The sequence below is a fragment of the Limanda limanda genome, chromosome 19 (genome assembly GCF_963576545.1).
Source record: "Limanda limanda chromosome 19, fLimLim1.1, whole genome shotgun sequence".
Lineage (NCBI taxonomy): Eukaryota > Metazoa > Chordata > Actinopteri > Pleuronectiformes > Pleuronectidae > Limanda > Limanda limanda.
In genome coordinates this window covers 5,939,780-5,958,032 of record NC_083654.1, presented here as the reverse complement: position 1 = coordinate 5,958,032, position 18,253 = coordinate 5,939,780, and the positions used below count along the sequence as shown (strand labels likewise).

The 18,253-nt window shown below is 40.2% G+C and overlaps 1 protein-coding gene across 1 annotated transcript; it reads left to right on the top strand.

Moving 5' to 3' along the window:
- The first annotated feature begins 3,102 nt into the window (after positions 1 to 3,102).
- Positions 3,103 to 17,372, top strand: ldlrap1a (low density lipoprotein receptor adaptor protein 1a). The gene is made up of 9 exons (XM_061093103.1): positions 3,103 to 3,285; positions 9,941 to 10,083; positions 10,438 to 10,550; positions 10,715 to 10,829; positions 12,695 to 12,767; positions 12,875 to 12,970; positions 13,759 to 13,886; positions 14,264 to 14,298; positions 16,424 to 17,372. The coding sequence occupies exons 1-9, from the start codon at positions 3,201 to 3,203 to the stop codon at positions 16,566 to 16,568; spliced, it is 933 nt and encodes a 310-aa protein (XP_060949086.1). The 5' UTR covers positions 3,103 to 3,200; the 3' UTR covers positions 16,569 to 17,372.
- The last annotated feature ends 881 nt before the right edge of the window (positions 17,373 to 18,253 follow it).

The following is an 18,253-nucleotide window of genomic DNA, read 5'->3' as shown; positions in this document are numbered from 1 at the left end:
AGAAGATAGTGATATTGAGCAGGTACACGTTTGCTGTATTCTTCAGATATTCCAGTACGATTTTGCCCCTTAATGCTGGAATATAGTAGATTCTCCAGGATTATTAGTAAGTGGATGAAGCAGATTCCGTTTTGTCCTAAAATAAAATAAAAATGCTGTTAGATTCGAACCCGGCACTGCCAAAATGTTCCATAAGCGTTCACCTGTTTGCTGCCGAAACCTTTCCTCTCCCTCTGGACCAAATTAGAACCCGTTACGCCATATTGTCCACTGGATTTAATGATGTCAAGGTAACCAGCCGTTACCATTATTTGCAGATCTTACAGTGCCTTTCAGTTTCTCTTTTTCAGACGCAGAAACCACATACTTTGCAATCCTGGGATCTAAAAGCATCAGACTTCAAAACCGTCCCTTTCTCTCTGGCTGTGAATCGCCTGATTTCTCACAATCCAATAATTTCAATTCAGTATTCAAAAGTTAAACCAATGAAGTGTCACCTCAGAGACGTTCGATCGCTTTGAGCTAATTGATCTTCGCAAACTTAAAAGGGAAGACCTAACTTTGGACAAGGTGCATGTCATTTCACAATGACACAGTATTGGTATGCCAGACACCAGCCAAACCGATTGTCTATTAACATGCCCTAGTCTCGGCATTTAGCTGTTTACAAAAATGTACATTAAGATATTGAGGAATGTTTATTTGTTTGTTTTCTTTTCCGTTCTTAAGTGCCAAGTGTTGATGTTCGGTTTTCATCCATACTTTGATCGATGTAGCTAGCATAAGGTTTGCAGAAGAGTGCTGTCTTTTTGTTTTGTTGTCATTAGAACATATCGGGGTGGTGTTGTGTTTACATGGTGCTGGGCTAATCTTGATGACGCAGCAGATGGTCAGTCGGACCGATTGTGTTATTCACTCATTTATTTATTTGTTCCAGACCTTTTATTGAGAGGCACCACTTTGATATCTCCCATCATGTTCAGTTGATTTCCCAAACGTCCACCAGGAAAGATTCAGTGAATGTGTTGTGTTGGGGGAACGGTTACCCCTGAACCGTTTGACCATGTTGTGCTGTCATGTTTCCTACCTGGGGAAAAAAAAAAGAAGTATTTTTTTGTGGATTGCTCTGGCGTTGTGACTTCAGTTCTCGAGTTGCTTTTACAAGTTTGTGTAGAAGGAGGAAAAGGTTGAAAACAAGTGCTTTGTTTTATTTCATCTTTGTTCCACCATGCTTATTTTCTCAAAGTGGTGGTGGCTATGTCACCCTCCTCACTTTGACCATCACTATTAAAGAAAGTCTTGCTGGTGGCAATGCAAGCCGTTAAATCTGAGTTTGTGTCATTATCTTTGTGTCTGGTTTTACTTTTTCTAGCCCAAATGTGATCAAATTATCTCTGAAATCACAACAAAAAAGCTATTCTAGTCAATGTAGTTTTTTTTAAATTAATTTGTTTCTTGTTATATTACAAATTTGACTACAGTAAGTGCAACTGCGATGTGTGCCAACCTTTTCTTAACAATTAACAAAAGTTAAAAGGTATCAAAACCATCCTTTTCAATTTAAATTCCAAGACGTTCTTAGTTCAGAACCTACAATTCCATGTAGCTGACGACTGCTTGCAAGCTGTTAATTTATGTTGTCATCGCTCAGACCTGCACTCTGACCACACAGTTCTTTCACACATTCCTGTTGCTCTGCCAGTGGTTAAAAACAGGGAAAATGCGGTGGCTCTCTGGTTTGAGGCCGCCTTCAGGTGCCTTAAGGACAAGCTCCATTCAGTACCTGAAGCCACAGAGCTGCTTTGCCTTCTATATTTTGTATGTGTGTCCCAATGGGCTGTTATAAATGTTTGGTTGGTAAATATTTTCAACTATTGAGCTTGCATTTCCTGGAAGATCATGTACAACAGTCTTGCTTGCTCTAAAAGGTACAGCCTCAGAAACCTTAACTGTGATATGCCAACAAACTGATGATGTAATAATGACACTATTTTTATTATTATAATTATCATGGTCAGTAGTAGTAGGCCTTGTAGTGGTCATATGGTTAACAGTGGACGTTTAGTTTTTTTCTCTTTATTGAAAAAATAACCATTTACAAACATTGTGGTGTAGAGATCATAACCTCATAACGCCTTTGTATGTACAAGACTTGTTAGTAATAAGGATAACTTCGTTAGATAAATAAGACCAACAATAATTAATATAAAATAAATTGAATCAAAGAGAATAATATACTCAAGTAAAAGTAAATAACTAAATTAATACATTGATTGAAAAATAATAATAATAGTAAAGATAAAACAAGTTACCCTAGTTGCTGTAGAGGTCATGGAGGTCAGTCATCAAATACTTTCAGTTCATCATAAGCTGTTCTTATGTGAGTGTAGAGAAGGTAGAAAAGAAAGTAAAAGTTAATAACTAAAAAATAAATTGATTGAAAAGAAATATAATAATACAATTAAAAAGTACTAATTAAATAATGAGCTACCCCTACTGCTCATCAATTATTTCCAGTCCATCATGAGCGCTAAGAAGAGGTTTGACCTGTAGCATGTAGCGGTGGGAGAACTGGTGATCACTGGTCAGTTACTGTGATCAACAGTAAAATCCCAGGTCTTCCATTGTGTGGGTGTTTATATCATTATTATTTACTTCCATGATACTAAAGAAACAGGACGAGCAAGCAAACTAACAAGATTTCTACATAATAATAATTGGTCCAAACTGGAACCCAACTAGAGAACTACTTTGATTTGGTAACTCATTGTCTGTCAAGGCTCATGATTACACTTATTTCCACAATATTAAGGACATAAGATGAGCTGCATTGAAAACAAGCAAATTCACTTTTTTCAGGATCAGGAATCAGGAATAGATCTGATCCAAAATGGGGTCAAGGGATCAGTGGCTTCTTCTTGGATCGTTTGACAAGGTTCATAACAACATTAACTTCCAGGATGTAAAAGAAACAGGATGTATTGGAAAACTTATTCCAATAATATAATTTTCTGGAAAAGTCCGATGTGACGCGAACGCAGCATCTCTGGTATTTCTGGCAGCACGTGAAGGCACCACAGGTCCATCCTCTCCCCGGTCAACAACACTTCTGCCGCCGCCGCCGCTGCTCGGTCACCCCGCTACAAGTCCTGCGAGCCCCCGGTCAAGTCCTGCGAGCCCCCGGTCCCTCGCACCCCGACATGGACGCCCTCAGGTCGGCGGGGAGAGCCATCATCCGCAGCCCCAGCCTGGCCAAACAGTCGTGGAGCTCCGGCAGACACACAAGTAAGAGAAGAGCTTCCCAGGAACATGTGTTTGTTTTGACTTTTGAACGATACAAAGTTAACTTGGACTTCACCTGAAACCCCCGACTCACGGACAGTTGTTTGTTTGACAACTTTATCAACGTGTCCGAAGCTTTTTTAAAACTTGATGTCTAAAGCGACAAAATTTGGAAGTTTTGAGTTTGACAAAATCCGCTGCAAAGGAAAAGATGGGTGGAGGGGAAAGGAAAACGCTCAGACAAGTCGGTTGTTTTGTCTTGTTCGATGACGTTTGACACATCTTTTATTCCAGTTGTCCTGAGGAATGAGTTTCCATTACATCCTGTTTCTTTTATATCCTGGAAGTTAATGTTGTTATGAACCTTGTCAAACGACCTAAGAAGAAGCCACTGTTTCCCCTCGGTCCCATTTTGGATCAAATCTATTCCTGTTGGAAAATAGTGAATTTGTTTGTTTTCAATGCAGCTCATCTTATTTCTTTAATATTGTGGAAATAAGTGTAATCATGAGCCTTGAAAGATAATGAGTTACCAAATCAAAGCAGTTCTCTAGTTGGGTTCCATTTTGGACCAATTATTATTATGTGGAAATCTTGCTAGTTTGCTTGCTCGTCCTGTTTCTTTAGTATCATGGAAGTAAATGATAATGATAACAAATGATAAAATCGAGCAACCAAACATTTACATATTTGAAATCATCTCACTCTTATAGTTGTGCTTGTGTGTAAATATATATATACTGTTATATATAATTTATTATATTTTTCTTTGGAAACACTTTTTTACCATGATAAGAAGATTATTTTAAATAGTTTTTAAGCAGTGGCAAATCCGGTTAATTGTTTGATTGCCCTGATGAAAGCCTTAAAGGCTGAAACAATCAGGATTGTTTTACTTTTGAAATGATTTAACATCCATGGGACTTTTAAACTTGGTTAAAACATATAGATCCACAAACTGAAGAGCACCAGAGGGACAGCACTATACTAGCTTACCTTTTTTTTTTTTTTTTTTTTGACAAAACTTATTTTATTGCCTTGTTAAACTCTCTTTAGCAGTATTTTGGATTTGTGAATAACACCCCTAAGAGTTTGTGCAGAGGTCGTGGTCAAAAACTACAACTCCTAGTGACCCTGTGTTCTGCTCAAGCGCCATTCAGCAGGGCAGGAAGCTTGCCCCCCCCCCCCACAAACACACACAAAGACACACACTGCAACACTAACATGAAACGCCTTTAAATGCCACTCCGGCCACCATTGTAGTTCTCAAGGGCCACTTTGTAAGCTAAATCTCACTTGATCCCGGCCGGGTGGCGTGGAAAGCCTTGAAAGCTCCTCCGCCTGTAACCAAGAGGACGAGGCTGGAATGCTGCCTCGGGTCAGCCGGTGCACGGCCCCTGTTGGCCAGTAGCTGGTCTATTTTAAATTCCATCAGAAAGGCCTAAATGGAGATACATGGTAAAAAGGTACAGGCTGGATAACATAAACACATCCTACATTGGCAAATTTATCATACAGAGGTCAAGCTGTCTAAAATGCTCACTTTCTCGCCCCCTTTTTTGATTTGCACCAGAGAGTTAAACCAGCCTGCTTTTAACAAGCAACAGGATTTCTTTGCGAATTAGCTAGTTCTTTTGGACTGAGGTGTTTCCATGAGGCATTTTGACTTTAATTGGGTTCTTGCTCTCATTATGAGTGGAATTAAAAACTCCTTGTAAATGCAGCCAGTGTGACCAACTTGTTGTAGAAGTGGTGTATTGTAGTGTAGATTACAAGGTCTTCTCTGGGCTGCAGGGTGCACATTCCTCCCCAGCGCTGACCCACAGCGCCCAGGCCTGACTTCAAGGTCTCCAGCGGGACCAAGTCGGGGGGGCGACAGGTAGTGTCAGGACCAGTGGACCAGGAGAGGCATGAAGCATTTCACACAGATATTACCATTAATGGGGCTCTAGGTTTCTTCACTTTGCATCGAGGACAGACCTTTCAACCACATGAGGACAAACCCCATTTTCTTTTTAGTGGCAGTGGCCTCCCGGCTCCGTGATCCTCTGCTGCAAACAGACTTTTTCCAGGGACTTCCTCGAATAGAAGCGTGCAACTCAGACTGGCGCATAGTGACGTCAGAACCAGTGCCAAAATGGGAATATTTCTTCCGTATTATGAAGCAGTTACTTCACCAAAGTGTAGGATTTGCTGTCCCTTGTCTTGTGAGCAGCCTTTTCCCTTCCTTTCTGTTTCCTCTGTTATTTTCTGCTATTGTTGTCAGACTTTCACAGCAATCTGTTATTTACTCTGCTGGCAAAGTGGTATTTTTGAAGGCTGCGGGAACCACTCGAAAATATCTTAACCTGCTTTAAATTTACTTAGTGTCAAAGGCTCTCCTGGAGACCAGAAGCTAGTGGAATCAGTATTTTTCCTCAGTTAGAGATGCAGCAGGTTGTATTTAATGTGAAGGACCAGATTCAAACTCACCAGATCAGAGGTATCTGTGTTAAGTTGTGAGAGGAGCCAAAGAGTCAAACTCAGTGACAGGCTGGTCTCTGCAGACTGCCCTACACTGTGAGGACAGATATGAGAGGATATATGACCAGGCTTATTGTAAAGAAGCCCTGCTCCTCCTGCACATGACCTCCTGGGGTCAGGGAGCAAGGACTGTGATATGTTAACATATCAGTGCCTTAACCTACCGAGTGGTTTATGGCTCCAATTTGCCAGAGGGGCCAATGACATGTTCAACATTCATGCACGATTCCTGATTCAGGAAGGTGCAGGTTTAACTTGTTCTTTGTTTACTGTTAGCACTATAGCTTTGATTTAAAGCCACAAATCATTAGATATGTTTGAAGATTGTTCCATGTTCAAGCACATTGTCTACTTAAAAATATATTTTAAAAACTTATCAATTTGCCTTATTTATTGTTACTTTTCTTAGTAAGTGAGTAAACTTTATTTTGAAAAGCTACTGACAGGAAAGGGGCTTGAGATGTCAACAGGTTAGTAACTGCCGTATGTCAATGTTGCAAAGGCTGAGATTGAATTTCTTGATTATTGCTTATTCCGAGTATGACCTTATTTCTGTTAAGGTTATCAGATTCTGCTGTTTCCATGAAAGTGTCCCATTCAAACTATTGTCTTAATGTTGATTTGAATCTTTCCGTCTAAATGAGTGACTGTATGTCTCTAAAATGTTTGTTGAACTTCATAACACCTGCAGAGACGTCCAGAACCTATCACGAAGTTAAACATTCAGTTGAAACCATAACATCATCTCCAATCAGTTTGGATCCCTTAAATGCAGAGTTGTTGTTTTATTTTAGCCTTGTGGACGTTTATCGGTGGAGTTAAAAGAAACGTTAAACGGTGGCAGATGTTGGTTTGGTATAAAGGGGTTATTTGGCTCAGAGGCCTTTTGTGGTTCTAAGTTGCAGAACTGCACTTGGTGGTTTCCACAGTGATTCAGTGTTTGGTGCAGACACACAAATCAGCCTGAATGTGAATTGCCTGTCAGTTTGTCCTTTTTGGATCAGAACACTTGTTGAGACCGTGTTCAACAAAGGATTTAATGTGTGAACTCATCCATCAGTGTAGGATGAAGAAGCAGAAGACGAGAGCGTTGGCTTATCTCTTTTTAAATCGCCTTTTTTTCTCTGTACTTTCCCACTCTCATCAAAGACACGGCCACTTATCCTGCCATCACAAAAAGACTAATTATTTTCTTTCACATCCAGATATTTTTTCTCTCAACACAAACTTATTGCCGGCTTGTATTTCCAGCAGAGTCACCTGGTTTCAGTTGGACTCACAACTGTGCACACAACTGTTTCCTCTCATGGTCGCTGTGTCTGACCTTTGATCCCACAGCTCTGCACTCTGTGGTAGAGCAGTGCCTGGTACCTCTACCTACCACTGCTGCTTTCATTCTTTTTCTCAGGACAGACTAAACTGATTCTTACAGTTTGGGCATTAAGTGCCGTCATTCCCCAGGTTAATGATCTTTTGGTGACCACAGTTAATCCAGAGTGTTGTTTTGACCATATCTTTATTTACATTATTGATTCCATGTTCAGATTTGAAACTATTTCACTCGAACACTACACTTGAACTCAAATACCCCCTGCTTGTCCTTAGATTTGCTCTGTTTGTGCCCTAACTGTGCTCTTGCGCATGTTGTGTTGCTTGGACAGATTTCCTGTGCTCCAGCTTCAGCTCTTCTCCTCGTGCTTGAGTGTCACTCACCCCAACACTTGTACCCACAATGAGGGTGGGACGATACCTGGCTTTCTATTGGTTGAGGAACAAAATATCCGAGTGCAAGCAGTTTGAGCATAAGCAGAGCAAATCTAAGCACAAGCGGGCAGGGTACATTTGAGTGAGAGTGCAGGCTTTTAAGTGTAAGCAATTCAAACTCTGAAAGTGTAAAAGACCACTCTTGTTAAAGATAGGGGAAACAAGAAACCTATACTCCAGTCTTTCCTAGAACAGTCTGTAAAACCTGCACTGGAACCTGCTGTATCCATCATGCTAAAAGTCGTATGGGTGGCCCCTTAATGTGTTTTGGTATGGTTTGGTGGTTAAAGCAAAAAAAGAAAGAAAGAAACAACAAAATACACATTTATCAGCCACAGAGAAAAGTATGTTCCTGTGATTCCTTTTTCATTAACTTGTAATATTTAGAATCTGGTTTGAATCTAAACAAAACCAAGCTCATGCAATTCAGAAATATCACAGAAATCAAAGTGCCTGAGTACTTCCTCTCAGAGCTCTGGCTGCGGACTCTGACGTATCTGTCCCTCGAGGCTCTCACAGCCGGGTCCAGGACAACATTGTGTTTGTGTTAAGCTGGAATTTAAATTCATCATAATGATTATGAATTAGTGGCTTCACAAAAATTATAAGGCTAAGGAAATGTTGTAATGTTTTGGCACAAAGTTTGTCTTGTCATTATAGTTAATTTCAGCCTTTAAGATAAATGTCTTTTATCTGCTTCAATCAAACAAGGATCTCTGTCAACCTCGAGAAACCTTCCATGTTAGTCTGACTTGACAAAGCACAGCCCTCTTCATTTTATAGTGTGTCCACAAGGTGTGTGTGCATGTGTGTGTCAACATGTGGCTGCATGAGTGTGTGGTATGCACTACATCCCAGAGGAGTTCAATGCTAGGAGGATGAGTTTCTCGGTATCTGTGATGTTTTTCCTCCCTTGGCTTCTCCCCTCCTTTTTTGCTCTCTGAGGAAATCTCTGTAAACAAAGCCCACAGGGTCAGGGCCAGACAGCCCCACTCAAAAAGAAGATAAGAGACTTCATGGAGGTAGCTGCTGTTCCTTTGACACTCCTCATGATTTTCTGAGAGAACATATCGGCGTGCTATCTTTACATTTTTTGCAGAAGTTAACATAAAAGTTGAGACATTAATGTACTTTCACAGAGACATCTGTGGCCTAGTTTGGGGAAATGTTATGTTACTTTCCTCTTATCACAGAGTCCATGTATCTTTGCACCCATCTCTTTGCCTTTTTATTGTCAAGCGCTATAAGTTGTTTTGGAGTTGAAATATTTACTTTACATCGACCGTACCTCTGACCTAGATACCCTGTTTTGCCTTTCCACCTCAGGGAGGGAGCAGATGAAATGGCTCGACTTTAAAAAATCAACGTGGGCTGTTTGCATTTCCTCTGATCTGTTTTTTATCAAACCCCCTTGAATGTTCTCACGACTAATGTTGATTTTGGGGATATGAAATGGAGGGTGAAGCATCTGTGAAGCTGTAACCAGATAATATTTTATGTTTTTAACTTGATGAGTGGTACAGTGGGTTAGCACTTTTGCACACACCAACAAGGTTTAAGGTTTGAACCTGACCGCTCTGTTTGAATTTTGCATGTTGTCTGTGTGGGGTTTCTTCCTCTGGCTTCCTCCCACAGTCCAAATGTGCAGGTTGGGTCGATTTCAGACATGCACTGAACTTAAGACATTTTCCTAAGATATTCTAGGGCCTGTATGTGAATAGGGAAATGTCAGTTGCTGCGGCCAGGTTCTGAAACTTTTCCTGCCAGCTCCCAAGGAAAATATCTGGAAAATGTGTGAGTGAGCCCATGTGCGAATACAGCAGGACATTGGCAGGAGGATTCACCGCAAGCGAGTGAGCGTGTTGATGTTGTTTCCACCCCGGGACATGGAAAAGTGAGAAGACTAAAACAATGTTTATCTAAGGATGAACAAGAGGAGCCATACATGTAGAAGGTGCAGACAAAGGTGTCAACCTTCAAACAAGATTCAAAAGCTTTTCACGATAGGGGCCAAAGCTGTATAGATGTGTAATTTCCAGCCTCTTGTATGCTCTAGCCAGGCGCCAGACCTGACCTGACTGTTGCGGACATTTTCCTGTGTTTTGCTTCATTCTTTCATATTTGAAAGGGAAAGTCCGTTCATGCCTCGGTTTAAATGCTTTAAAACGCCCATCTGTGTGGATGTGATAGTTGTTTCTCAGCTGTGTGATAGACCTGACATTGACCCCAGCCCTTCTGTGATCCTTTAAGGATAAGTGAAATAGCCAATTAATGAATGAATGAACTTGATGAAAAGGTGCAGCAACAAAATGTTTATTGACTCACTTTTCCAAAAAATTTGTTAATTTGTTCTCTCTCTCTCTCCTTGCAGAGCTTCCAGAGAACTGGACAGACACACGGGAGACCATCTTAGAGGGCATGACCTTTAACCTTCGTCACCTTGGCATGACGCTGGTGGACCAGCCTAAGGGAGAGGACCTTTCAGCCGCTGCTGTGAAGAGGATTGTTGCCACGGTAAGGGCTGGAGCAACAATGTCAAGAAGTTAGATGTTTCGTATTGAGAAGGAGAAGACTACTGACTTTTCATCTTGTATAATGTTGTCTTCACTGTCGACAATATCTACCAAAATCTGTCGGAGAAACCACAACAGCTGAAACTGATCTCTCACAAGATCAATTGCCCAAACGCTACAAGAAGTAGATGTATTTTCATTATTAATGTTGTAGCCTTATTTCAGCCTCATTCTATCTCAATTGGAACTAAATGATTTGCAAAATGCTGCAACACAACAAAAAGTGGAAAAATGTCTGAATTCACTTTAGCCTTACGTGTGACTGAACAAAGGTCTTGGCTTTACTCTTTACCAGGCTAAAGCCAGTGGGAAGAAGTCCGAGAAGGTTGCTCTCAAGGTTTCCCCTCAGGGAATAGTGCTGCACGACAGCCTGACCAATAAAATCCTGGAAAACGTCTCCATTTACAGGTATGTGCAGAGCTGAAGGCTTTTGTAGATTGGTGGCGTATCAGTGTGTTGTTCCAGGTAGATTAATGCTGTGTAGGTGTCCCAGCACGTGGCTTCCTTATCCCCTGAACCCTGCTTAAATACTCTGAATGCTGTTTGTCTAACCTGTGACCTGTGACCTGCAGAATATCCTACTGCACAGTGGACAAGCTGCACGACAAAGTGTTTGCTTACATCGCTCAGAGCCCCCTCAACGGGACCCTGGAGTGCCACGCCTACCTCTGCTCCAAGAGGAAAGTGGTGAGTTGTTAGACTTGAGTATCAGTGCTCTCATGTTTAATTCAAGATCAGGATGAATAACGAGAGCGCAGTGAGTTTTAAATTGACTCAACATCACCTCATTAGGAGTTTCTCAGTCAGAGTCTAGTGTAGGTTTCTCTGTGGTTTGTGTGGATTTGTATGGAATAAGTATTGAAACTTGAAAAATGGTTTAAAGTCTAAAACTCAGTGTTTGAAAGCTTGAAATCAAAGTAAAAAATGTCACATGTTAAAGTCACTGTTTGACTGGCAAATATTTTTGGGGAAATCTCTGTAAACATTATTTTTTGTTTGGAGTTTTCTTTCTTCAAAACTGAAGCACTGTTTAAAGTGTTTCACACATTATCAGAGTCTCAAAATGTTTTCACTGACCATCAGTTCTGGAGTTTCTGCAGGAATCAAGTGATTCACAAGCTCGCAAATGTGAAAAAGTCTTTGAGAAGTGGGTGTTGTTTCCTCCACTCTGAAACAAGTGCAACAAAACTGAAGGTGTACGTCTGTAAAATTTCTAAATATGTTTTACAACAGACATGCACCAGTTTTCAGATCACGCAGTTACGAGGTTTCAAAACTGCAAAACAAACTAATGCAGAGGGAGTTAAGAGATGCATTTGAAAACAGAGAGCTGCGGTTTTGAAGAGGGAAAACTAAGATATAAATTGTTTCAATCGTCCAAAAACCTATTTTTATTTCAACCTTTTACTAGCCTTTTTTCAGTTTCCTAATATAGCATGATACTTATTTTTTAGATTCAAACCTGTCAGCATTTTCAGGTTGATCATTTGACTCTACCTGAGCCTGTGACCTCCCTGTCCATTGAACAGCTGTGCAAGTGTCACAAGTTCCAAGTGATTCCTCTTCCTCCAAATGCTTGTTGGAGTAAGATGAATGCCTGGATGCGCACACATGATTTTCCTGTAACCGTGCACCTCTGCATTTCCGACACTGAAGCTCAGCCTCACCTCTTCCTCTTCCTAAGAGGAAACCCTAGAAGTGAAGCTCCTTGTGCTCTCTATCTTCTTCCTGTGTGTTGAAAAGCAGAAGGGCACTTTTCCTCTCATCTTACCTTCAACCACACTTATCCCACTTTTCTCCCAGGATAACACGATAATAACTTGCTTCCTTTATACTTGATTCTCATCGGGCTTATGGAGATGTTGCTGATGACCTCTTTCTGTCCTCGACCATAGCAGCATCCACTTCTTTGATTTAACTATTGGAAAGAACTTACTTTCTATGGTTTCTTATTAAAATTATAATCATCATAGCCTCCAGTCCATTCTTAATGAATTAATAGCCTCACAACTATTAATCTCACAACTGGCACAAATAGTAATGTCAAACACTCAAGTGATTGTGGTGGTGAGAGAAATTTAAATCATAACTTTTGGGGACAACTGTATTATCAGCTTTGCTTGTTTTCAATCAAGTTTCAAAGTTTTGAAGTCTGTCACTATTGTGATTTTGAATACAATTGTCCAGTTCATACATTAACCAGTTAACAAATTGTACATCTAGCTATAGGATGCCAACACTGTTGCTATTTGACAGCCACTGTCGGGGCTAAACTTAAAAAGACATTTGGCTCCTGCCTCCATTCTGGGTAAAAACAGTGACAAAATAGCTCAGGCTCTGGTTTATCTGCAATAATCATAAATAGATGATGTATCAATCAGCCTTGAAATGTCACTTTGCATCACTACCACAACAACAAGATCAGTTCACAAAATAAATGGCTCTTGTGATCAAGGTCCCCAATAATCGTTCTTATGTTTAACACAGTTAACACAGAGGAAGTCTCTTCACTCATGGTCTGTTACAAACTGTATTTCTCTCCTGCTCTCCAGGCTCAGGCTGTGGCTCTGACTGTGGCCCAGGCCTTCACAGTAGCTTTTGAACTCTGGCAAGTGGCAAAAGAAGGTAGACACCTCGTTCCCCAATCGTCAAGTCCTTGACATAACACACACACACACACGCACACCATCTTGACTTGCTTGTGGTATGTCTCTGTACATCTCTCTCCCTAGAGAAAGGAAAAAGAGGGACGTCTGGTTCGGCTGGGGAAACCAGCAGCAGCTCTCATTCCGAGAGATCTAACAGCCTGGGGAGTCTGAAGGGGACAGGTAAGAAAACAAGGGTCTGCAGTAAGGCTGGTGGTTCTGTGAAACTGTTCCCAGGCTCAGCACAGGGCTTTGAATCATTGACCTAGAGTAAAGATGGACGACTTGTCTCCAATTCCTTCAACTGTATAATAATGAAGCCAAAATATCACAGAAACGGGTGCTGCCATCTTGCACTAATGATGCCATTGTGGTGTAGAGCCAACCCAGGTCAGCTGTCCATCGTGACGTTTTACCCTGTTTTATACCATCAAATTAATAATCAAACAAAACTCGACCTAAAATGACAGACACCATTTTTGAGGAAAATGTATTTGATGTGTTTTTTAACTTTTCAATGTGGTCAAATCTGTTAATATTTGAGGTTGCCGGGTTTATTACTCATACTGCAGCCAGCCACCAGGGGGCTTCACTTTTGGAGAGCAGTCATTTTGTCCATCTTTAGCTACAGTCTACGTCGCATGTATGCCAACATACTCACACTGAAATTAGCGTGGTGATATTCAGCATTTACGATGTTTGTTAAGTCAAAGTGTTAGACAACTTTTTGACCTGTTGTTGGCGCTTGATGAAGAGTCTGTTATAACTGTTCATTCTTGAAGTAACAAATGTGTTTGTACCATGGCAAAGATATTAAAAAAACAATAGGGGAAAGGTCAGGACATCAGCATCATTGTTTAATTTTATTCTCATGTGAGCAGACAAAGCAAATGTTCAAGGCAGTCAACTCAGGGTATTTAACTATGTGGTAAAACAACAATTGATTGTCCTTCCTTTCACTTCACAACTAGATGTTGCCACAGACAACCTATTGAACATCGAGGACAGTGTGAATGTTGTGGTTGAGACCAATGGGAATATGGAAGAGGATCAGTTGGACAATCACAGGCCCCTGGAGACCAATAACAACCCTGCCCGGGTACGATTCTTCTCTTCTGCTCTCTCTGTTTCTCAAATCTCCTTCAGCCTGAAATCTTTATATTCACTTTCCATATGACATTGTGAGACAAGTGGCTCAAGCCAGATATCTGTAGCTGACAAATTCTTAAATTTTAGCGTCTTACACATTAATATATATATATATAATAGCTCTTTGTGAGAAGAATAAATATATATACATTTATATATTCTGAGTCTGCTGTCTATTATGTCCGCAGATTGTCCTTTTTTCCAAAATCTTCTATTATTTTGTTAATCCACCATCCATGAATTATTATATTTTTATTTCTATACTCATCTTCATTATTTAACAGTGTGTGTGAGCTGTTCCCCTATATTTTTTACTCTTTATTTCAGGGAAAAGAGGATGGATTGGATGAAGCCTTCTCCAGGTGAGATCATTTGTTTTAATAGTTTTGTAATCAAGTGAAATTAATTCTGACTGATTCGCCTTCTGCTTTTTTATTGATGATCACTGTCCCCAAAATTCTGCCATGTCAAATCCTCCAGCATCTTGTAGCTGCTACTTGGCTCCACATTGCCACTTACTGATGATTTGTGTGTACTGCAGAGTACAAGTCTTTCATCCCTCCGATTTCCTCGAGGAAATGAAGGATAACCTCGGCAGAAATGATGCAATCGCTGACTTATTATAGTTTGGTTGACCACTGAGCTTTAAACTGTCTTCAATCTGCTGTGTGTTTGTGTCTCCAGCTGTGCTCTGGATAGCTATGGTTCATGTGCAGGTAAAGTTGAGAACCGCTGTCTCACTGTGTAGTGTAGTGATCTGAGTCACTAACCTAAATCCATTCCATTCAACCATCTCCAAACCCAATGACACAGTTTATAGGTCAGAAGTGTGACAGAGCTTCATGTGTCCTTTATACACTCCCTCATGGAGAAAGTGTCGACTGGGCTCAGAAAAGGAAACTGATTCAAAGTAGAGAATTTTAATCCTAGTTAAAAAATGCTATCATCTCTACCTGTCATCACCACAAATTAATAACCCTTTCTGTTATAGACTGTGTGTGTGTGTGTGTGTGTGTGTGTGTGTGTGTGTGTGTGTGTGTGTGTGTGTGTGTGTGTGTGTGTGTGTGTGTGTGTGTGTGTGTGTGTGTGTGTGTGTGTGTGTGTGTGTGTGTGTGTGTGTGTGTGTGTGTGTGTGTGTGTTCCTGTACTTATATCTTTGAAAGGACAGTTTTAAGCATGGACCGAACAGAGTGAGGACATTTTTGGGAAGTGAGGACATTTTGACTGGTCCTCACTTTTTCAATGTATGAGGGTTAAGACTTGGTTTGAGAGATAGGGTTGGGGCAAGGGTTTGGTGTTTAGTTTGGACCGTTAAGGTTAAGGTTAGGGTTAGGGGCTAGGTAATGTATAATGTCAATGAGTGTCCTCACTAAGATAGAAGTACAAACGTGTGTGTGTGTGTGTGTGTACCATAGCAATCGAAATAATGGGACCTCAGTGCACACAAAAAGCTTTGTTTTGCAATGATTGTATTTGTGGTCAGTATTATAAAACTGGAGCAGTGGGTCCTAACTGAACCTCAGAGACTGTCCCACGGTCTGTCCCGTGGTTTTAATGAACGTCATGTCTTGAAGTAATCCTGTCGAACTCCAGCCAGACTCAGTTTTCATGAATTATCTCTAAGAGAAATACCACTGTTTGCAGTTTAATAGAACAGCACAGATAACAACTGACTTGAGGTTTCAGTTCTATAAAAACAGGTCTGAGCTGTGACATTAGTCTGAAGTCAGCTGAAAAAGAGCAGCAGAAAGAGAAGAATGTTGTATGTAACTGGGGAAAACACTAATCATACTTCACAAAATACGCTATCTTGCAGGGCATCCAAGATCATGAATTCTGGCTCATGATCTTTTCGAAAAGAGACCAACTGATTCCTTTCATGGATTCTTATCAAGTTACTGCTTTCTTTCTTAGCCCATGTCCTCTCTTTACACCAAGTTGTGTGGAAATCCATTTAGTAGTTTTTTGTGTAATCCTGTTCCTGTGCAAATCAACCTACGAACTAACAAAAGGGGTAAAACAACAACGCAGCAGTGAGTCACTCTGATGCAGTGGGTGACATGTTCTTTCATTATGACGATTGCGAAAACTGAATCATTCCCACATACAACACATAAGCTTCTGTAGACAGGCCATCAGGATGGTGAAGTTTAACCCTTGTGTGTCCTCAGCCATGCCCAGCACACTGTCTTCAGAGAATCCCATCCACTGCCCGAAACTTAGACATTTTACGGTTTTACACATAAATTTAGATACAGTGCCCAGATGTCCTGGGAAATTATATATATATATATATATATATATATATATTTATATATTTTAAGTGTTAAGCTATACATTTGACATAATCACCCTTGTTTGTTTCGTGGTTTCCTTGGGAATTATTAACAATTAAGGGAATTATAGAATAATAACAGTTTATTCAACAAAAAAAAAAGGATTAGAGCTCCCTATTTCTCCTCATCACTTCCTCCTCTGTCTCCTCAGACTGGCAGTGTCACGTACTAACCCCCAGGTCCTGGACATTGGGGTGACGCCACACAACTGGCTCACAGAACCCGACTGGGACAACACCAATGGAAACACTCCACGCGGTTTCAGCCCATTCGGGGACGATACCTTAGGCTTCTGACCACCACAAACACAGCTGAGGGAGACGACGACTGAGGAGGTGTTGGGGGGGGGGCGTCTTTATGGCTTTCAATTAATTAACCAGGCATCAGTGTCCCTGCGTATGGAAGATGTGGATCCAGTAAATCCATAAGGGAATAAGTGTAGAACTGTGGGATTACATTTGGCCACTTCACCTTTTTGTTGCCTCCTTTCACGTGGACGATTCTTCACTTGTTTTTGCTGCCCCCTGCTGACCAAAGCAATAATCTCTTCTTTCAGAGTCACTCTCCTGTCACCACACTGCAAACATTCCTCTCAAACGTCATCTTATGTCAGCATCTGTCCTTTTTGTTTACCTAACAATTGTCTGTAGATTTGGCATCATAATAAGTGTTTTGTACATGTGATTAGTTATAATTTATAGTTTTATAATTATTTTTGTATATACATAAATATATGGATGAAGACAAGAGAATGATTTAATTGAGACTGATGTACAGACTATCAACAGGCCTTAATAACAGCAGGACAATCAGCTATGCTACATCTTTCAGTTGTGTATGTACAGTATCAGTGGATTTATCTTTCCACCGCATCGGTCGTATCCTAAAGATTGTTATATTTCTATAATCTGAAAATCACTCAAGTTGTTCATATGAAATCAACCAGTGGCTCGGTCAGAACTGTGCTGTTTACAGGTGCAACTTTTCCTCTACATAGTAACAGTGTTCTCTTGAATGAAGCCCAGCAGCGCTCACCATTTCAATGTACATTATAACCAATCAGCATTGTATAGAATTAAAATATATTCATGAATACAAAATGCGTTGATTTTGTTTATTTTATGTAATTTGTGAACAATTTATGCAGTCGCAGGATGTAGAGCTGAGAAAAGGAACATGGTGTGAGAGCAATTTAGTAGTCGTTTTGATTTGAGTCATTTACAAGGTTAAGAATCTATGACAAGAGTGTTACGAGAAAAGGTTGTGATTTAATAAGAAAAGAAGTCAACATTACAAGACCACATAAATCATTTAACAAAAAAGAGTGATAATACAAGAATAAAGTTGTAATTTAATGAGTTATAATATTACAAGAATAGTTGTACTTTGAGCAAAAAAGTAATAATGTGGGGAATAAAGTCATGAGAAAACAAATTGAGTTTTATGAGTAAATAAAAAAAGTTTTTTAAGGGAAAGAGAGTCTGTGCTCACTGGAGTTCCACTTCTTCTGGATCCAAAGTCTTGAAACAATCTCTAATATCACAGAGCTGTTACCAACCATAACACAGTTGACTGCTACCAAACATTTCCTCCTCCGCAAAAGACAATTTCCCATAAGTCTGTGTGGTTCTTTTGTCAGAATATACATTTAACACATCATGATACCTATGATAATGTGGTGCTGATGGGACAAAATCTTGAGTTATTTGTGAAAGATAAATTATAATTTAACAACTATTCAGCATTCCTCATTTTAACAGACTGATTTTAGAAAAATCATATTTCCTTTAAGTGAAACTTTGCTTCCAAAGCAACAGATTGACATTGAGAAATGTGTATTCATGTTTACATCTAGAGTAAACTAAAGAGATTGATGCCACCTAAGGCAACAATAGTAACCAGTTAGTGTTGAGAGTGGAAAAAGTACAGAGACCATTCTGTTCATGTTTGACAATCAAATTAATGAAGCTTTAAATTACTT